General features: G+C 37.8%; 1 protein-coding gene across 1 annotated transcript in view; it reads left to right on the top strand.

Annotated features, from left to right (window-relative positions):
* The window catches only part of LOC140232525 (enhancer of mRNA-decapping protein 4-like), a 48,103-nt gene that overhangs the window by 1,513 nt on the left and 27,148 nt on the right, over positions 1-19,442 (top strand). Inside the window, exons 2-10 of the mRNA XM_072312622.1 lie at positions 3,066-3,087; positions 4,331-4,376; positions 8,380-8,447; positions 13,892-14,003; positions 15,300-15,399; positions 16,026-16,209; positions 16,933-17,080; positions 17,964-18,071; positions 18,796-18,992. Coding sequence (XP_072168723.1) covers positions 3,066-3,087; positions 4,331-4,376; positions 8,380-8,447; positions 13,892-14,003; positions 15,300-15,399; positions 16,026-16,209; positions 16,933-17,080; positions 17,964-18,071; positions 18,796-18,992 — 985 coding nt within the window. The remainder of the gene's footprint in view (positions 1-3,065; positions 3,088-4,330; positions 4,377-8,379; positions 8,448-13,891; positions 14,004-15,299; positions 15,400-16,025; positions 16,210-16,932; positions 17,081-17,963; positions 18,072-18,795; positions 18,993-19,442) is intronic.

The raw sequence follows: 19,442 nt of genomic DNA, 5'->3' as shown, positions 1-19,442 counted from the left end.
CCCATATGATCGGTGCATGAAGTAGCTCTCAACGTCGTGAATTGAGCAGACATAAAAATAGCACAGAGTGCGTAGTAAAAACTCAGACGACGCGAGCTTTAAATAGATCGACTTTGATAGCGATTCTGCACATGCTCAGAACGGGTTTTCCCACTCTCAACGTCCCCGTCACGAAAATCTAAAACTCCCTATTATCTCAAGCAGGGGATCAATAACCTATCACAGAGGACATTATGTCCACTGCCTTGGCAAAATTATTCTGTGAAATGAAAAAAAAAGTCCAAAATCTTATCCTGATTCGTCAGTTTGTTGTGTTTATATCGTCTACACTGTTCCTGATTTACTTGCCCGATCAGCCCCAGACGCTGTGCAAAGCACGCACTTGTGTACAGCGACAGGGCTGTATTATCACACACACAAGCCTCGCCCGTGTGGGTGGTTTGTGCAATTTGTGATAGGGTCGGGATGGATGACGGGCTAGGCATAAAAATATAGTATGACTGTTGTGGCTAGCCAGGATGTTCAGAAATGGAAGCTATAATTGTATCACAGACTTTCCCACTACCAACTATCTCACATTTTGCGCCATGATCATGACAATTTTCTGCCATGTAAAATTACAATGTAAAGCTTGATAATCCTGCAGCAGAGAACAAAGGCACGTGATATCGCGATCGCACATGCACAGTGTTCGATGTGTCAGCTACGCAGCTAGAAGCACAGTGGGTGAGGCGGGCTTTTAGTGACCTTTTAGTGAACTTCTCAAGAGAAGCTCGCCAGCTGCTCAGTGTGAGGTGGTTCATGGGATATCACCTTGGTGTATGGGGATTGAGGTACCGATAATATAGGGCCATAAAGGGCACAATTGCCATGTTACAAATGTACCTAGGATCTAACTCATTAGCATGGTTAGATTCTAATGCGATATGTCTGTCCCTCATGTGATTTAACTTACTGTACATTATGTATGCCGTGGTACAAGTGTATGTCCATATTGAGCATTATGCATTTTGCTGGCAGTAAGAGAGTAATTGTAATGCCAGGATTTGCATGGTCATGATGCAGTGTTTAAACTGTGTTGGTACCTAATACAGTTAGAGTAAATGTTGTTGCTAAATGGTTAATTCAAAGTTTGTTTGACAGACAAGTTAAGTAAGCAAATTTGCTCGTAGGAGTAATTCTAAAGACCTACCTGGCTTGGGGATACCATGGAGTGTGAAGGCTGGCCCAGCTCCGATACATTTAGAATTCTGTAGTGAATTGTGTAAATTACAACTTAATTACTTTTCACACACACAACCAAAGAATGTTGACTGGAGTGGACTGTTACTGATGGTGATGACCGTAAGCTTCGATGCACATATTAATAGTGACACATGGCTGATTGGCACTAATCAGAGTTTTCAAATTTTCCTCTGTGAGTAGCAAATGAAGATCAATTCAATTGGACCACTTATGTCTCCCCATCCTACCAGGTCTTCAATTGGTTGACTACGCTCAGTTGTTGTATCTTGTACATGGACCCGAGTGATGTAGCATGTACAATGTACATTGTACACCGTAGGTGTAGATCCTTTCATGATCTGGGTAGACTCAACTCAACGCAAGATGGACCTGAAATTCTGAAGTCTGAAACATGCTACATGACTTTTGTCTTCTTTTGTAAAATCAAAACCTTATTCTGTATAAAGACTAATCATGACTGAAATACTAAGGATTTGTGTTGGATTTTCACAAAAGTATCAAAGCTGTGACATTTCATATCCTGTAAATGAAAATTAAGTAGAATCCTATATTTAGATGTTCCACCAATTATTAGATCTGTAGATCTAGTGCAGCTACTCATCTAAATTCTGTCAGGATGGGACCCAAATATATAAAAAAAAAAAAAGTGAAGTTGCTTTTTGCCAGTTGCTCATTTTAATTTCTAACCGGTTAATCTGTTCGATCAAAGAAAGAATGCAAATATGTCTCGAATGAACAGTGTGATTTACAGAGGTCACACTGGTCATTTCCAAATGAAGGTTCATTTCATCTTTCAAATGAACTGAAATCTTGAGTCTGCATGCCAGCCCCGTGGTGATCAGTAGCCAGCAAAGACTTTTAATCGGGGATGCTACAAGTTTTGCAACCTGTACCTGCCATACAGAACTGAACGATTAAAGGGATGGTACAGTATTGGTGGAGATGAGAATTGGGCTTTCAACTTTTTGCAAGATACCAAGAAAACACTTATGATGTAGTACAGAGCATACCATTTTAAGAGGAATTCAAAGTTTATTTGATGAAAATCGGGTTTGGAATGACTGAAACATCCAAAAACAAAGTAAAACAAAGTAAAACAAAGCGATCGCAATAAAGTGTGGGTCCAAGACTTTATTAGAATCGCTCTTTTTTGGATATCTGAGCCATTTCAAACCAATTTTCATCAAATAAACGTTGAATTCTTCATAGAATTACATGCTCTTTCATATTTCATAAGAGGTTTCTCATTATCTCTCCAAAAATGTTAGAAACCTGAAATTAGGTCTCAACCAAAACTATACGATCCCTTTAACCTATAGGGCTATCCTCAGTTTGGAGGATTAAGTTAGATCAGGTTTTTTCTTACACAAAATACCATTTACAGTAAAATGCACTTTGAATGTATCATTCCAATGATCATTAGTAAGAGATGATTGTTGATGAGACTCATTTTCTAGAGGAAAAATAATCAATCAAATTAACGTTTTGTTAATGTTCAGCTTAAACTCTGTCACTATCAAAAATGTGTGACATCGATTATATTCAATATAATTCTTAGTCATTCTCTGAAAAACCTGTATGAGTTTCAGTTGAGGTAGAACGAAGAAACCTGAGAGAGAGAGATGAAGAGAAATAGAGGACTACCAAAATATTACGTTCTACATCAAGTACACAATTTTTTTAAATTGTTGATGTTTTCAATATACATTATACATTGTATGTTGCTTCGTAACTGTGACATCTTTAAGGAGTATAATTTTTTATTAAATTGTTTACTTCCATGATTAAGTTGCCACCTTTTACCGTTTATTCTGTTACAGATTCTCTGCCAAAGCTTCCAAGGTAAGCTATGTGTACATTACAATATTAACTTCGCATACTGTATATGCTGAATATTTCGCAAGGTTTTTTATTTTTGCCAATTTCGCGAGTCAGCTGCTACGCAAAGAATATTGACTCTAATGCCGATATGAATGTGACATACGTGTGTACATTTCTCCGTTCAGTACAGGACTCCACGATCGTGAATTTAACCACTCGCGAAATTGTCGGGAAGTACCGATTCGTGAAAATTTAGACTGGTGAAATTATATGGCGTGCACAGTATTACATGGCCCTAACATTTCTTCCCCACAAAAAGAGTGGAGATTATATTCCATTGTACTTATCCTTTGCCTTGATTTTTAGTTTATGATACTATTGTAGTATGCAACCAATTTAACGGATGATGACTTTCACTCTGAGAAAAAAAGGCAACAGTAAAACCCTGGAATTTTATGAACAAGATTATGATTTAGTAGGCAATACTCATACCATGATAAGGAATTGTACAGTGATTGTATCTGTGTCCCTGCTGAAGTCTGTTTCACTTGATATACATATTTTTTTTAAAAGTATGGTTTATGTATTTGGGAAATAGCATGTCTGTCAGTGATCTAGTGCGAACACATAAACAGTTTCACACGCGTACACACACACACACACACACACACACACACACAAACGCATCTGTCTAGACTTTGTACGACCAGCCTGCACCAAGCTTCGTCTTTATTGCTCTGGTTGTAGAACCTTCTATTGTAAGCATGTCAAGCAAACGGTTTGAATATGTGCCATGTAACAAATGTACAAAAGTGTATGAAATACATAAATTCTATGCTACATGCTATGTATGCTCTCCATATGTATGTAAACAGTATTTATAACCAAGTACATGTATGAGAGAAAAATCTTGTTTAATACATATATGGGTTTGGAAAAAGTTAATCCCCATAATCTCCTTACACAAGCTACCACAATGTGTGTAATGTTTTTAAAACCACAGGCAGACAAGGCAGGTTGTTTTTGCAGTGTTTGATAGTATTGATCAAAAATGTGGTGGTAATATCTTAAGGTGATAAGGTCAAGAAAAATATAAACGTTGACAGAGTTTTATTTGCTATCAATGGTAAGGAAATTGACAAAAATGCAATGAATACTAGGCAAAAATAGATGCATTGAGAGGAGAAGGGAGAAACGCAAGTTTATCAGCTACATGTTTATGTTTGTTCATTTGTTTGTTTGTTTGTTTTTTGGTCAATATCAGAATGGACCTGTCACCCATGAACACTGCAGCAGACCAATCAGCTAAGGTAAAGAAACATGCCTTTTCAAGACATTTAGTTGTACATGTACAGTATATTGTGGAATTTATATTGCCATGTTGTGGTTTCGTTTTGTTTCGGTATATTTCATTCATTTATTTAAGCATGGCAACAAGATTCAGCCAAAGGCTGTCTTTGAACATATCCGTCATGAGCATCTTCAAATTTGTGGCCCCCTAGAGCATCAAAGTTTGATGTCATAGCCATTCATCGCCTTGGAAACTGGTTCTAAACAACCTCACCTAGCCTGAATGAGGATCTGTGAACAGCACTATTAAACCATGCTCACACGTGGATCCAAACCAAGCTGTAAAAAAGACTGTGACATTATCACTTTAGTACTCTATAACGACTCTGCATCCATGGTTCAGGGAGTGAAATTTGGTTGTTGTGAGGAAAAAAACAAGCTTTTTTGTTTTGTTTTGTTTTGTTTTGTTTGTTTCTCAAATTGTATAGATTTGTTATTCTGTCAGGAGGAATGAATGTAAGCTGAATACTGTGAAAGAGGAATTTTCGTGTTGAACAAAAAAATTAGACCAATTGGTTAAATCAAAGCAGAAATGGGGAATTTTGTGAGCCCAGCTAAGGCAAGAAAAAGGATGAATCATTTTGAGTGTCCGAATGTTGTCTGAAACAGAATCATATGAAGACTTTGAAGATGCCATCATAGGTACATGTACATGAATTTTGCTGGATGTCTCTGGAGGAAAATTCCTCATCACAATTGGTTGTTTCCATGCATTTCTTTTTGTTTGTGTTTATCCAGCATATATTATTAAAGGGAAAGAACTTACAATGTATGTTGTCTGAGGTGAAGTGTTCTAGCATCATTAGAATTAAAACAATGTCACTTTAGCAGGGTCATGTGTGAAATGTGTTCTTTCACAAACAAGAAAGTTTGCCAGTAATGTCTTGATCAGGTGCAAAAGACAATTGTTTCAGGGTGACCACTAGATGTCACATTATGTGATGTATAATGTAGTGACTCTCCTTATGTTGTATGTGTATACTTTTTGCACAGAGGTTTATTCTCCTAATTTTCCTTGTTAAATTGTTGTTTTTAACCTTTGACATGACCAAGCTCTACGCAGTAACATCCTATTTTAAAAGGTATCTTGTGAGCATTCCTTTAATATCTCTCCAAACTTTGCAGTAATGCAAGTCTGTCAATCAATTCAAGTAGCCTTAGGGAGGCCATTATCATATCTAAAAAGGGAAATTAGGGATAAGAAGGATTACCTTTAAACCCTACTTGTTGACAGCTAATTTCAGACAGTTTTTGTGCTAATTGGCAAAATACAGCCCAATTATGGCTTAAAGGTAGGGGATACCTTTTACAGACCTCCCAAAATGCAGCAAAACATTAAATATGAACCTCAGGGGACTTGTTTAGGCCACTGCTGAGAAATTTGGAAGTCAACAGTTACCTACAATTTGAATAATGCACAAAACTCAACTACTCAGTAGTTCTGTGTGTCAGCCACGCTTAAGCCTTTTTGTTGCATTCTTCTGTATTTTTTATCTATAAACACAAATCTAAACGTATAAGAGCTGATGTAATAACATATAGAGTGTGTGGCAAGAATGTATATAGAAATGTTTGTAAGTTTTGATGAACTTTCTTCACAAAATATACATGATGGACACACATGCAGTGCATGGGTCTGCAAAGGTACATTTGTAGCCTAGTAATGTACTGGAATTTACGGTGAGCCCCGAAAAAATTCAATTTAAAATCTAACGGTCAATAAAAATGTACTATAATGTTACCTTCCACTTTCAATACGTTATGGGAGTTTCTAAAATGATACTCTCTTCAACATACCACTGTATTTATACAACTCTTCATTTGAGGCATGCAAATGGGATTCCCTACCTTTAACATACAAATTCCCTTTGATAACACAAGATTTCTTTAGAGTAAGGATTAGGGATAAAAATGAAGGTATTCCCAAAATGGGATCTAGTTGATAAATCAATTTTCTTCCATGAATATCAGTGTGTCTTTTGATGTCACTGGAGTCGTACTCTTTTACTTAGTTCAAAATTTATGTCACTGGAGTTGTACTCTTTTCTTAGTTCAAAATGTTTGTATCAAAGACTGATGTTCTTACATGTATGCATGAAACACATAAAAAGTCACAACACATAAGTAAAATTCTTCAAAATTGTGGGGGTGGGGGGTTGGGGGTGGGAGGAGGGGTTAGGATAAGAGGGAATTTTAGATTGGAAAATTTTGAATTTTTCCACACAATTTGCAGCTTGTGATACTTGCATGAAAACATACAATTTACATTTCAATTTTTTGTTTTGGTCCATGTGTAATACTATAATTACCACATATCAACAGTAAATTAGATAGAGAACAAAGCATATTGTATTAACTACCTAAACTCAGTGTCAATGATTTATTGTGTAAAAATTTCAAATTGAGTAAAAAAAAAAAAAAAAAAAAAATGTAGAATTAAAGGCCATTGGTGAAAAAGATTTGTCCTTTTTACAAGAAGAAGGCAGTACATTACATCTGAATTTACTGTGATGCAAGAGGAATGCCTGCATTGTATTGATTTTCTGTTGCAGATCACAACTGAATTCCCTCTCCTTGATTGTCGTTGCTGTGCACTATGGCTATTCCTATCATATCCATGTGATTTGTTTTACAAGAGGTCAAAATAGGTTGATTTCTTGTTCCATGTCCATCCAAATATTATTATTTAATGGCCTTTGTCTGTGTGCATGTGTGTGTGTATTTATGAGTGTGTGCATACACTATTGATCATAGTGCTCAACTTGCAGAAGTGATATAAATGTAGTTTTAGCATAGCTGTAGTTTATCCCCTGCAGTTAACAGCAATGGGTAGTTGTGCAAAGTTTCAAAATCATATTCTTCTGCAATGAGCATGCTAATCGGATTTTGAAGCATCAGTGGCCATTGATTTAAAATGAAGGATGCCAAGAAAAAACAACAACAACAGATTGATAATAGAAAAGTAATGAAGAAAGGCCAAAAGAGTACAGGAAATGCATATATTATACAGACTTGTACATCATCCAAGAGTTCTTCAGTGAAACTGTATGTGTGCATGCTGTCATGTACATACAGTGTAGTCATTTTCTGGCCGTGCTGCTTAGACATGACTGTTTTTATCTCTCCCGCAATGGAGTAGCCACCACTGGGGACAAATGTTCAGAGCTGATAGTTTCTTACAGGAAGTTAGACACAGATAATGATAAAAGAAACTATGTTGGAATTACTTTCCCTCAGTGGAATTTGTGACTTATTTAGCAAAGATGTTGTGTCTGGGCTGTTACTCATTGATGCATAAGGTCAGGGAGGGAAATATACAGATTTGGAATCAACAAAAAAGTTTTTGTCTGGAGATTTTTTTTTTTAAATTAAAACATGAAATATCACAGACTTCATACATGTACAGTCAAACCTACCTTAATGGCCACCTGTCTATTGCAGCCACCTGCTTATAGTTTGCACTGAAAAATCCCCTCTAGAAATTGCTGTATTTACATAGACCCTTTATACAGCAGTCACCTGCCAAGTGCGGCGCGTGGTGAATATCTAACTGCATATAGTGGCCTCAATAATTTAGCTGAACTGTTAGATCAGCCATGAATACGTTGGCTTTTACATTTATTGCGTAAATTCTGCCAAGTCCTATCAAAAGGACAGAAGTAGGCTGAAAGAAATTTTAAATTTGCAAAAATATCTTAAATGCTATTATGCAAAGCAAGTGTTAGAAATTCAAAATAGCCACCGACCTGTCATATTGGCCACTTTTATTGTTTCCCCTGTGTGGCTGTTATAGACAGGTTTGACTGTAGCTGGGAAAAGAATTGTGATTGCTGTTATAAATACTTGGCATTAATGTGTCAATGCCATAATTGAATTACAATGTAAATCTACACAATGTACCAAGTGTCCACTGCTAATTGCAGATTTGTTACTTTCACTTTTTTTTTCTTTTTCTTTTCGTAGAATTTGCTGCCTGATACAAACAAAGTAGCAGACTTGATGGCCCTTGATGGAAAAGTCACTCAAAACATGTAAGTACAATCAGTGCATTAACTTCACATATCATATGTCTAAGATCAAATCATATTGAAATCTTATCTCTGTTGAATTCAGAATTATTAATCCCATTCATGTTACTGTCAGTTTCTGAGAGATTTGGTGTGTGTCTTAGAAATGCTCAGTGTCACTTTATTGAATCTAGAGGACTTTGTAAACTGAAATATGCAGAGATGTTGATATGGATTGAGTATTAAGAAGACACATTCAGCTCTCTCCATGGCACGAGGGAAGTGTGAGAGCCTCAGGGAGGATTCTGCCTTAATGCAGGCTTTGGGTGTGGTACTGATGTCCTTCAGGCAGTCTCGTTTCCTCAAGATTCTCACAGAATGTCACCATGATGTATTTCAGGATGTGTGATTGATAATCATGAAGTACATGTAACAAGAGGCTCATTCACAGTTGGGTTTTATAATATACGCAAAATATTTCACAAGGTTTTTATTTTTGCGAGTCGGGTGCTATTTGTGAATTTTAACACACATGGAAATATCAACTCTGATCCCGACATGATGTGAATACATTTCTCCTTTTAGAAATGCGCTCCTCAACCGTGAACCACCTGCGAAATTGTCGCGAAGTCCTGATTTGCAAAAAAAAAAAAAAAAAAAAAAAAAAATCAGACTTGCTAAATATAATTATTATGGTGTATTCAGTACATATAGCCTATAAAAGTTCTGTATGTGTATTGGTTATTTGCTTGAAAAGGAAGACAAACCCCTAACTGGGAATATGTATGTGTTGAGATGATTTATTTCAAATCGGCAGTGCACAATAAAACCATAAACATTCGCTTCATGAAAATACAAATTGAAGCCGTCAGCCCTTTTTGCAACAGAAAGTTTTATGAACTGCTGACCATGACCCCGTTTACAGTGCGGGGCCGGGCTCAGCCGCGGCCGAGTCCGGCCTCAATTGCGCGGCTGAGCCTCGCAATTTTGTCCGTTTACACTGCTGGGCTCGGTCGCGCTTTTGATTCAAACCTTTGATTCAAACGCAATTTGGTATAGTCTGGTTTTCAGACCCTTTGCCAAATGAATTCCGTGGCGACGAAGATCGCCGTTCGGGCTAAGGCCTTTTCCGAAGGAAAAAATCCTTTGCAGGACAAAACCACCTTAAACTATACTAGTTTTCGACGTTGAGGGGGTTAATATCCTGAATAGCGAAAGATACAGGCAGAGGGTTTGGAAGCCAGACTAAAATTGGCCGCGCATTTGGCCCAGTTTGCGTTTACACCAAGAAGAGGCAGGGCTCGGCCGTGGCCGAGCCGCGGCCGAGACCACCTCCAGAGCAAGGCCAAATGCGAGGCCAATTTTGGCCTCGCATTTGGCCTTTTGCGCGTTTACACTGAAGCGGGGCTGGGCTCGGCCGCGGCTCGGCCACGGCCGAGCCTCGCACTGTAAACGGGGTCTAGGATGGCATACAGAGTGGAACTGCCATTCAATGCATTATTGTATGTAGACAAAAACTTTCGCACGCAGCTTACTTTCATGAATCACTGCTCCCTGCGATATTCATGAAAGTTTCATGCACACACACACAAAAAAAAATCGGGTTTTAGAATATGTTTAGTTTAAGGAAGGGGAAAGAGGGGTGGAGAAAGAGGAAGTAGGCTTGCTTGAGTCAGACATTAATGATTAGGGCTAAAGCAGTTTCCCTTTTCTCTACCCCCACCCTGTCCTCAGGCAGAGAAATACAGCTCTACAATTTCCCCCTTCGACAGCCAGGCACTCATAGTAAACTCAAAATATTTGCGTGTTGCGGACTATCTTCCCCGTTTGTAAAGCTTACAATTCAAGATATTTGGTGGGTCTATCTCCTAAGAGATCCCAGAGTCTTAAGGCTAGATAGTGATCCCGTTCCCGCAGTAGATGACTCAGTGTGGTTTGATTGGGACGGAGACGTTGATGGAATGCCAAATGTCGGACTGCGGGTGTCAGAATGCTATCACCCAGATGCGACCTGCTCAGGAGGGTGCTTCTCATCGCCAACAAACGCGGAGGTACGCCGTGTACCTGTCATCTGCACAAGTCATGCTACTGCAGGTACAGTCGATGATTTATCACGGAGGGGGGAAAAAAAGACCGGGCATTTCTGTGGGTACGAGCCAGTCTTGTGCGAGTTGAACCTCTGAATCGGATAACTGCACTGTTGATATTTTGGTAGAAGAGGGCAGGAAATTCATGTCGATGGGACTCTGCTGCATTTTTGTGTTTGTTCACCACAAGTTGGCATTTTTCATTGACACATTTCTTCTTTCTGCTGCTCTTTGGTGCATTGGACCATGTTTGGATTAATTGAAATACTGATGCTCTGCATATGTGGAAACTGTTGTGTGACAGCTTGTCGTTTTTGTTGTTGTTGTTTTTTTCCAAGCCAATTTCATTGCACTTTTGCTGTTCATAAACTTGAAGATTAGAGTGTTGCTGCTCATATTTTACAACCCCCAATTTATTCACATGTGTTCCTTTAAAATGTTGGTTCATTGGGGTGCCAAATTCACACACACACACACACAAATTCCACACCACTGACTATTTGTAAACAACATGCATTACAAGATGAAATGAGCTAATGTAGTTATAATGTGCATGTATATACATGTGTATATATGGAGATTTTGCAAATGTTTAACAATGGCATTGTTTATGAAGGTGAGGTTAATTTATATTTCTGTGGTTGTATAGTTGCATACAGCCTTTGTCTTGCTCCTGCCAAATTGATACATTGAAGTTGTTACATTTAAATTGATACATTGAAGTTGTTACATTTAAATTGCAGCAGGTCAGAGTGGAAATTTGCCCAGAAGCTGGAAATCAAGGTGGAATAAATGGATTTAACAAGCTAAAAACACAGTGTGAATTAAACTTACCCATAGCCATGTTTTTTCAAACCAGTTGTGAATATTTGAAGATCATGAAGTACATTTCCTTTGGTTACTCTCACCCCCCCCCCCCCCCCCAGGAAACAAAACAAGAATTGGTTAACTGCAAGTAAACCTTGCATAAGATTGTGTATTTGCTGGATGAACTAGTGTGTATAAATGAGATTTAAGGCTATTCATCATTATACAATTATTACCTTTCACTTGTATTATAGCCATAACACACCAAATATATGGAATAGAGCAATTATGGCCCTTGTAAATGTGTTATTCAATGACTAAGTATAATGATGACATGGTTTTTAGAGAAAAAAAAAGCAAAATCTATCAATGTTTGTATGCAGTACTTATACTATTAATGATTGATATTCATATTAAAGAAAAACTTATAGAGTGATATAATGGCAATGTGTGTTCTGGCTGCTTGACCTGTATACGTGTCCCATCCCATATCGCTGTGTTAACAGCCCATTATTCCATAGGTCACTACACTGATGTAGTATCCATGTATCAGTAAGTTTTTCATCATCTCAAACATGTACAGAAGTATGTGGCTCCTCAGCACAGTCATTCTTGGCTGTCACTGATAACTGTGCAATAACATGAGAAACTTTATAGAGTTGCATAGTAATTAGTATTCTCCCAGTATCGTCACTGAATTATATTACTACTACAAGTGTATGTGTATGCCAAATATGTTCATTACCATTTTATGGTTTTTAAAAGCAATAGTGCAAGTGACAATTTCACAAGTGATTAATTTCATAACTGTGTAGTATGTACAGTATTGAACGAAGAAAGTGTGCTTACACGTCACATTCATGCCGGGATCAGAGTTGATATTTTTGTGTGTTTTTAAATTTGTGAAATTCTCGAAAATAAAAACCTCATGAAATATTCCACATATACAGTGGTTGGTGCAATAAGTAAATAATTTGTCAGCCAATACCAGTTTATATTTTGCATTGCTGACAAGTGGAGAATTTGATGAAATTCCAAGAGTAGCAACTATGTAGATTGTTCATAGAAAACAGAATTATTGTACACTGTATTTTTGATGACATCATTTATGCGGTATAAAATATATTGCCCTTGTAAAGACCATTCATCTTTGATGCTAGCAATATGGGATCGAGGCGAGTGCAGTATTTTGGGGGTATCCCATTCAATGTCACCCGTTATGATTTACTGTACCAACCTAAATATGTTTGCCCATGATTTTTTTTTTTTTAATCATAGCTACTAGTACATGTACCAAAACACTAAATCGTCGCCGGTCACACGAACCGAGGAATCACTCGATTTTGGGTCAAATTTTCGATTTTGAGATTTTCAATCATTTCGATAGTAGATATTCCATACTACATATTCTGAAATTCTCAGTGTGTAATTCGGTGTAATTTTTACGTAGTTATCACTTTTGTAGAAGTATGTAATTCCATTTTGTGAAAATTATTTGTTTTCCCCATAGACGCGTGTGTTAAACAATCAGGCGATTCGACGGTTCGGTGACCGCGCGTACTAGTACGCGCATATACGCGGTCACCGAACCGACGAATCAGTGCGCATTGACTTGCGTGTAATTTTTGAGATTCAACAGTTCATTGACCGCGCGCACAGTGCGCGTACTATGTAATACATGTGTTGACAATGACAACGCTCAATGTACATGTACATATGGACACACATGGAAAATGACAACGTTCTTTGCAGACCGAAAATACATGCATGCAGCTCTTTGACGATTTCCCGCTTATTTGTTAACAATACAATTCGATAAAAACTTCACAAGTTAGAGCAAGAGTTGAAGTCTGATGTACTACAAAAATAATTGGAAATTATCGACATGAAAGTGTAGCAACCATAAGTCAAAAATGGGTTAACTTCAAACGCAATTTTCTCGAATTGTCATTCTTACGCAAACCTGAGGGATTCGTCGGTTCGTGTGACCGGCGACGAAATGATCAGTGCTTACCTGTATTTATGTCGATGAAGGGCAATTTTGTCAATCAATTGCAATTATTGAAAAGTGTTGTTACTCCCACAGCTTAAATTGATTAGTACAGCCAATATTCGGATGAAATAACATAAGGAAAAGATTCAGTGTCAAGCACTTGCCTCACAAAGGAAATATAATTCTTTCATTTTTGTTTAAACTTGTATGCACCTATTTCCTAACATACTGGAGACAAGTGCAAGGTCAAGGCAATTGAAAATCATGTCAGAAATATTGATGCATTGTAAAGTGATATTTTAGAAAGTAATTCCTACAGGCTATATCAATTTCTTAGAATAGAAAGCTTTAAAGTCTTGGTGTTCCCCCCCCCCCCCCCCCCATCCAATTTCATTTTTTTTTTTTTTTCTGATGCCATCAAGCCTCCTGGAAGGTGACTGAAAAATCATGTTTGTATTTAAAGTGATAAGGAGAAAGCACTTCCTAGAGACTGTATAGTTTGAAGTAGCTTTTAAGTCCTACTGTTTTTTTTTCCTTTTGTTTGTTATCCAAATTCTTTTTTTTTTTCTGATGCCTTGTAGCCTCCTGGAAGGTGATGACAGGGGCAGCTCAATACCTGTGTATGGCCGAGAGGTGAGCATCACCCCAAGCAGTGCCTCCCGTGTGGAAAGCTCCACGCCGGGCAGCAACAAAGTAAGTTTTAAATCAGAGACGTTTGCCATGTATCTGTTGCCTATTTTGTATGCAATCTGTGGTTACCGGTATATTGTTTTGACCCAACTTAGTGATGATACGAGGGCAACACCACACAAGATAAGACACTAAACTTATGTGTGTATGTGTGTGTTTGTGTGTCCTGAATATAATTTTAATGGCATTTCAAATATAATGGCAACTTTGCCAAGTTGGTGTATATGGAACTACTTCACCAACCATGACTTTAATATCTTAGATGATGACATATCACAAATGAACGCTGTAGCTGGTACGTTTTTCTTTAAGAAAAGAAATGCTGAAGTTAGTAATTATGCAGTAATAATGATCCTTTGTTCAATAGGAGAGACAAAACACGTCAAAAAATGTAACTATAAGATGATAACTGGTAATTGTGAATCTCATACTGGCTATGTGTTGTGCTGCCGTAGCATATAACATTGTAATGCATGGTATCATGCTATCAATGCTTTTGTGTTTTCTGTACAATTTTGTGTTTGCTTGATGTCACAATGTTGTAATTCTTTGTCAACTTCTCATTCATGAAGAATGTTGTAAAATATGCTTTTGCCAATATTTTTTTCATGATGGATTTTGATGGAAAGGTAGAAGAGAATTAAAAAGAATGTGCTAAATTCTTCCAAAATGATGAAAACTTGTATATTGCATGTCTAAAAGATTCAGAGATAGTCTTATGAAAGCATTGCCCTATTTACATTCTGTGTAAAGATATTAACCACATTCTTAAACACACTGCATTCCTAGAAAGTTCACCTGAAAAAAAAGAAGAAAGTCTTCAACCTTTTTAAGACTATTAGCCTTTGGTATTCTCAGCTCTTCCAGTACACTGTACCTGAAGGGGGTATTATTTGAATAGTTTCTGACTTTATGTATCATTATTTGTATGTTAAGAATTTTATATGGTACAGTACTAGTAGTTGTACCATGTATCATGTTGTCAGCATGTTGCATCATGTTGTCAGCAACATGATATATACATGTATATATGTTTTGTGTGTGTGTGTGTGTTTTTTTTTTTGCACTTACTGTATTAATGTATGTATGTCTTCTCACTTTATGTTCTATACATATAAATTGTATACCTGTATATAAGAATGCTTTACATTTTTGTACTCTTGTACCTCAAAGGGGGTTGAAAGATGCAATAAATCAACTCAACTCTTTGATTTTACAAAGCAAAATTCAAAAAAAAAAACTTTAAATATTGAATAATTGATTACTGTAAAAATGACACTTGTTTCTATGTGTGGTCAGGTGAAGATTACCCCTGTAGTCAACTATGACTGGGAGCCCAAATACTACTGGGGCAATCTGGTGGCAGTGAACAACACGTACCTCGTCTACCTTCTCAAGAGTAAGTTAGTTGTTGAGTGAACTTCTTCCTCAGACTTCATTGTCTTCTTTCGGTGGTGTACCAGCGTATTGTAATGAAAGATATCATTTCATTATTTTCTGATGGTAGCATTGTCGTTATTGAAGAAATCAGCTTGTAGAATTATTAGAAACATACTACACAAGCACATTGTGTGATTGCCATTTTGTGTGTCATTTCATGGTGAGTTTGTGCATCAAAAAACGGTTCTGAAATTGGTTTTGATTTTTTTTTTTGTATCTCCAAGCTGATTTTTCAGATCTTGAGCAGAAATGGCTCATGCACTGAACATCAAGACCATTTCAAAATATTTAAGTTATTGAACTGTGTTCTGAACAAAATATTTAGTTTCATGCCATGTATCAGCTAGTTATCGTGATATTGGTGAAAGCTTGTCATAGAATGATATTCTCCCACATATTCAGACTATAATTACTCTGTTCTCTGGTTGTGTTGTAAGTGTTGTACCAACTCGTGCATAACAATTCAGACAGCTTGCTCTGTCCCAGCACAAGCCAAAAAAAAATTGGATGTAGACACACTTACAGAAATGGAAATGCCCATCTTGACTCTTTCCATTACCCCATTGTGACCTTTGACATTGACAGTCCAGTCTGGATATGGCATGAGGGTACTAAATCGGCGTACCACCGTGAGGGCGCTACTGAAGGGATTCTCCAACATCCTGGTAGACATTGCCTTTGCCTGCCACAACGCCGATGTGCTGGGTTGCATCGACCTGAAAGGGAACCTCTCAGTCTGGCTGATCACAGAAACAGATGGAAAGATCGAGTGAGTGGCTGAAAAAAAGAGAAATAAACCCTAAACTTAAACTAATCAACAAATTACATTTCTTATCAGTTGATGTTTGACTCATGTTCATGCTGTTCTTTGAGTTCTTAATCTGAATGTTCTGTATGTGTGTGATTGATGTTCATGAGGCATTAAGTATAATGCAGCTCCGTTAAGTAGCACACAAAAACACACCAAATAGAAGTATTGGTACTCCCTTTGCTAGGCCAGCATGCTTCAAGACAGAATTTTTTATAGGGCAGGACATAGGATTTATGGGAGTTAATGACAAAAATAGTCTTTGTCTATTCAATCTTATGTGATCTAGTAGCAGGCATATTAGTGTCTTATATTCCTTGATGATTCAATAGTGCAAAGGATAAAAAAATACAAATCATTGAATGTGTGAAGTTTAACATGCTGCACTGTCGCACTTCAGAGTGTACTTCATGCTGATAATGAAACCTCAGAGGTGTCAGGCGTAATGGCTGCAAAAGGGAACTCCTTTTCAGCTATGGTTTCATTTTTGTGAATTTTACATTCCAACTGATGTCTTGCAAATTAAACATCATACCAAATTGCCTCTTAGAACATGTACTGTATGTATAGATGGCATACATTTCCCTAGTGGATGAATTTGTGACTGAACTGCATTAACAGGATTAGACTAAGTGTTGTCCCTTTCAAGCCAACTTCTGTCCTACTTTGCCGTCCAAAACCCAGGTTCGTACCCAAGATCCAAGTGGATCGCAACCAGCCACCCAATGAGTACCACCGCCTGGTCTGGTGTCCGTACCTCCCTGACGACACGCCGGACGAGGAGATCTCCAACGAGTGGAGCAACCTCCTCGCCGTCTCCCACGGAGAAAAGGTGAGCAGGGGTCAATGACCTGCCCACCCATCACAGTTTGTCCCCAGTGTTGAGTTGTGCCCAAGACCCTGGCCATGAGGTCTCAAGAAGATGCTTTTGGTGCTTCTAGTCATATTCGGGCAACTTAATCACTCTTATGGCTTAAACTCGATTAAGCAGATATCCATTTTGAGAGATTTTTTTCCCCCTTTTTTGCTGCTCATTTCTTGTCATTTAAGACATGACTCTTGTAGTGAATGTTGCATCCTTCACTCTTATACCATAACTGTAAGAATCCAATCTGTGTTTGTGAGATGCACATTTAACGTTTTTGAAGGAACTTATCCTTAAGTGTAAAGATCAGTTCATTGCCATCATTGAAACAAGCCATATCTGCATTGATCAAAGGTTAGCATCTCTTATTTGCGAGTGGAGATGATTTCCACCCAGGCCAATGCATGTAGAATCATGCAAGACCTTATGGTAGTTTGTGTTTTGAGGAAGGCCACAAAATATTAATAATCCTAAAGGAGTAGATTGCATATGCCCATCCAATTTTGCTAAATGTTATTTCTGAAAATAAATTGTTGCAAATATGCATTTTAAAAAGTTTGTTTTTATGTTAATTATATGTCCACTCACACATCTGTTGTGTGGTTGTTTGTTTCTTTCTTTCTTTCTTTCTTTCTTTTCTTTCTTCTTTGGGAGATTATCAACCTAAGATTTGACATTTCTTCATGTATCAGACAAGTCATGCATTGTGCCGGGTGTGTCGATGAGATTGAGAGTATGTTGGACACGTGATTGTAAAAGAATAGGCAAGTGACTCGTGTCTTCATTGACCATGTGTCGTGATGCAACATGCCTTTCCATCAAACTTTTTTGCGTGCTCTCACTCCATCAGGCCGAATTATGGGACATAACTGTGGTTGCTGAGGAGCTTGGGACAGAGAACATCCAGTATGATCAGGTCAAAAATGGCCTCATCAAAGTCAACAACGGTCACAGTAAGGTAAGCCATGGTGTCCATTGTACTGCAGGTATGCAGGCTAGACTTGGCAGGGCTTTTGGTTCAGAAAGTGTGTGAATTATCCATTTGCTTGAAGGGGTAGGGGAGTGTAATGTTCCAGTTGATTTCCACATGTGGTTTCGAATGTTCTGCATCATGTTATTCCTCCACCAAAACCACTCTTTGTTTTCTGCAATAGTTTGTGAATTTTGAATACCAGTGTGAATGTTCATGAAACATTGTAACTATCGAGAAGGCCTCCTCTTTTCCAAGAATGGGGATTTTATTCAGGGATGAAATTCAATGGATGTTTAAAAACATAATGCATTTTAAAACTACAAGAGTTTTATTATTGGCCATTTATAACATTCACAGAATTTGTCTGTTCAAACTGTATTACAACAGAACCTTCATTATGGCCCTGAAGAAATACTATTAGACTTGCAGGACCATTGTCTTTTTGTAAATTTTCTCTCACATCAGGTTTATGCAGAACATGAAGCATTTGGATCTTTTTGATGAATAACCCACACACTCTTCCACCCTTTAATACCAAGCAGTATGTAAAATGGATTTCAACTGTACGTGGTGTTAAGCACTGGAAAATAATGGCAAAGTCTTGAACAATTTGATGGTTGAGTGTCACAAGTAGTTCTTTAAGACATACAATCACAGCAGGCTTTGACAAATAATTCGTATGTGTCATTTTCCTGTATCCGCTCCGCAGCCAATCACAGACATGGCGGTGTCGCCTGACGGCTCTGTCCTAGCCAGTGCCAGCCTGGACGGGAACGTCAAGTTTTGGCAGATGTACTGGGAGGTGTCCGACGACCCGCCGCGCTGCCTGCACCAGTTCCAGCCCCACAGGGGCGCACCGGTCACCTCGCTGCTCTTCTGTGACAACCACAAGCACCAAGATGCCAGGTTAGGCAATGTCAAGGTCCCCCTCATCTCTTCTTCTTCTTCTTCTTCTTCTGTTGTAATTTTTTTTAGGGAAGAGTTGGGTGTAGAGTTTTTGTTTTTTTTTTCAGATTGTCTTGGACAAGGAAAATACTCAATGTCTTCAAAGTTTAACTAGAAATCTGTCTGGTCTAAGTCTGGTGTAATTTTGTCTTTCACTGTAGCAACTCCATTGCCTATTTGGAGATTAACATAACTGTCTGCACTAGGATAAATATGAGTGTCAGATCTCTTAGGACAACCTATCAGAAGACCACTGACATATATTCAAACAATTCAAGAATAATAGTGGTGATTGATTTTAATATTGTCACAGTTCTTGTCATTTGGTGAACGGAAAATCTATGGAGATTATTATTTTTTCGATAATTTTTGTCTTTCAAATTTAGAAGTGGTGTGACTTATATTTGCCTC

The sequence above is a fragment of the Diadema setosum genome, chromosome 9 (genome assembly GCF_964275005.1).
Source record: "Diadema setosum chromosome 9, eeDiaSeto1, whole genome shotgun sequence".
NCBI classification, from domain to species: domain Eukaryota; kingdom Metazoa; phylum Echinodermata; class Echinoidea; order Diadematoida; family Diadematidae; genus Diadema; species Diadema setosum.
The sequence above is the reverse complement of the archived record's forward strand: the minus strand, read 5'-3'. Positions and strand labels throughout refer to the sequence as shown.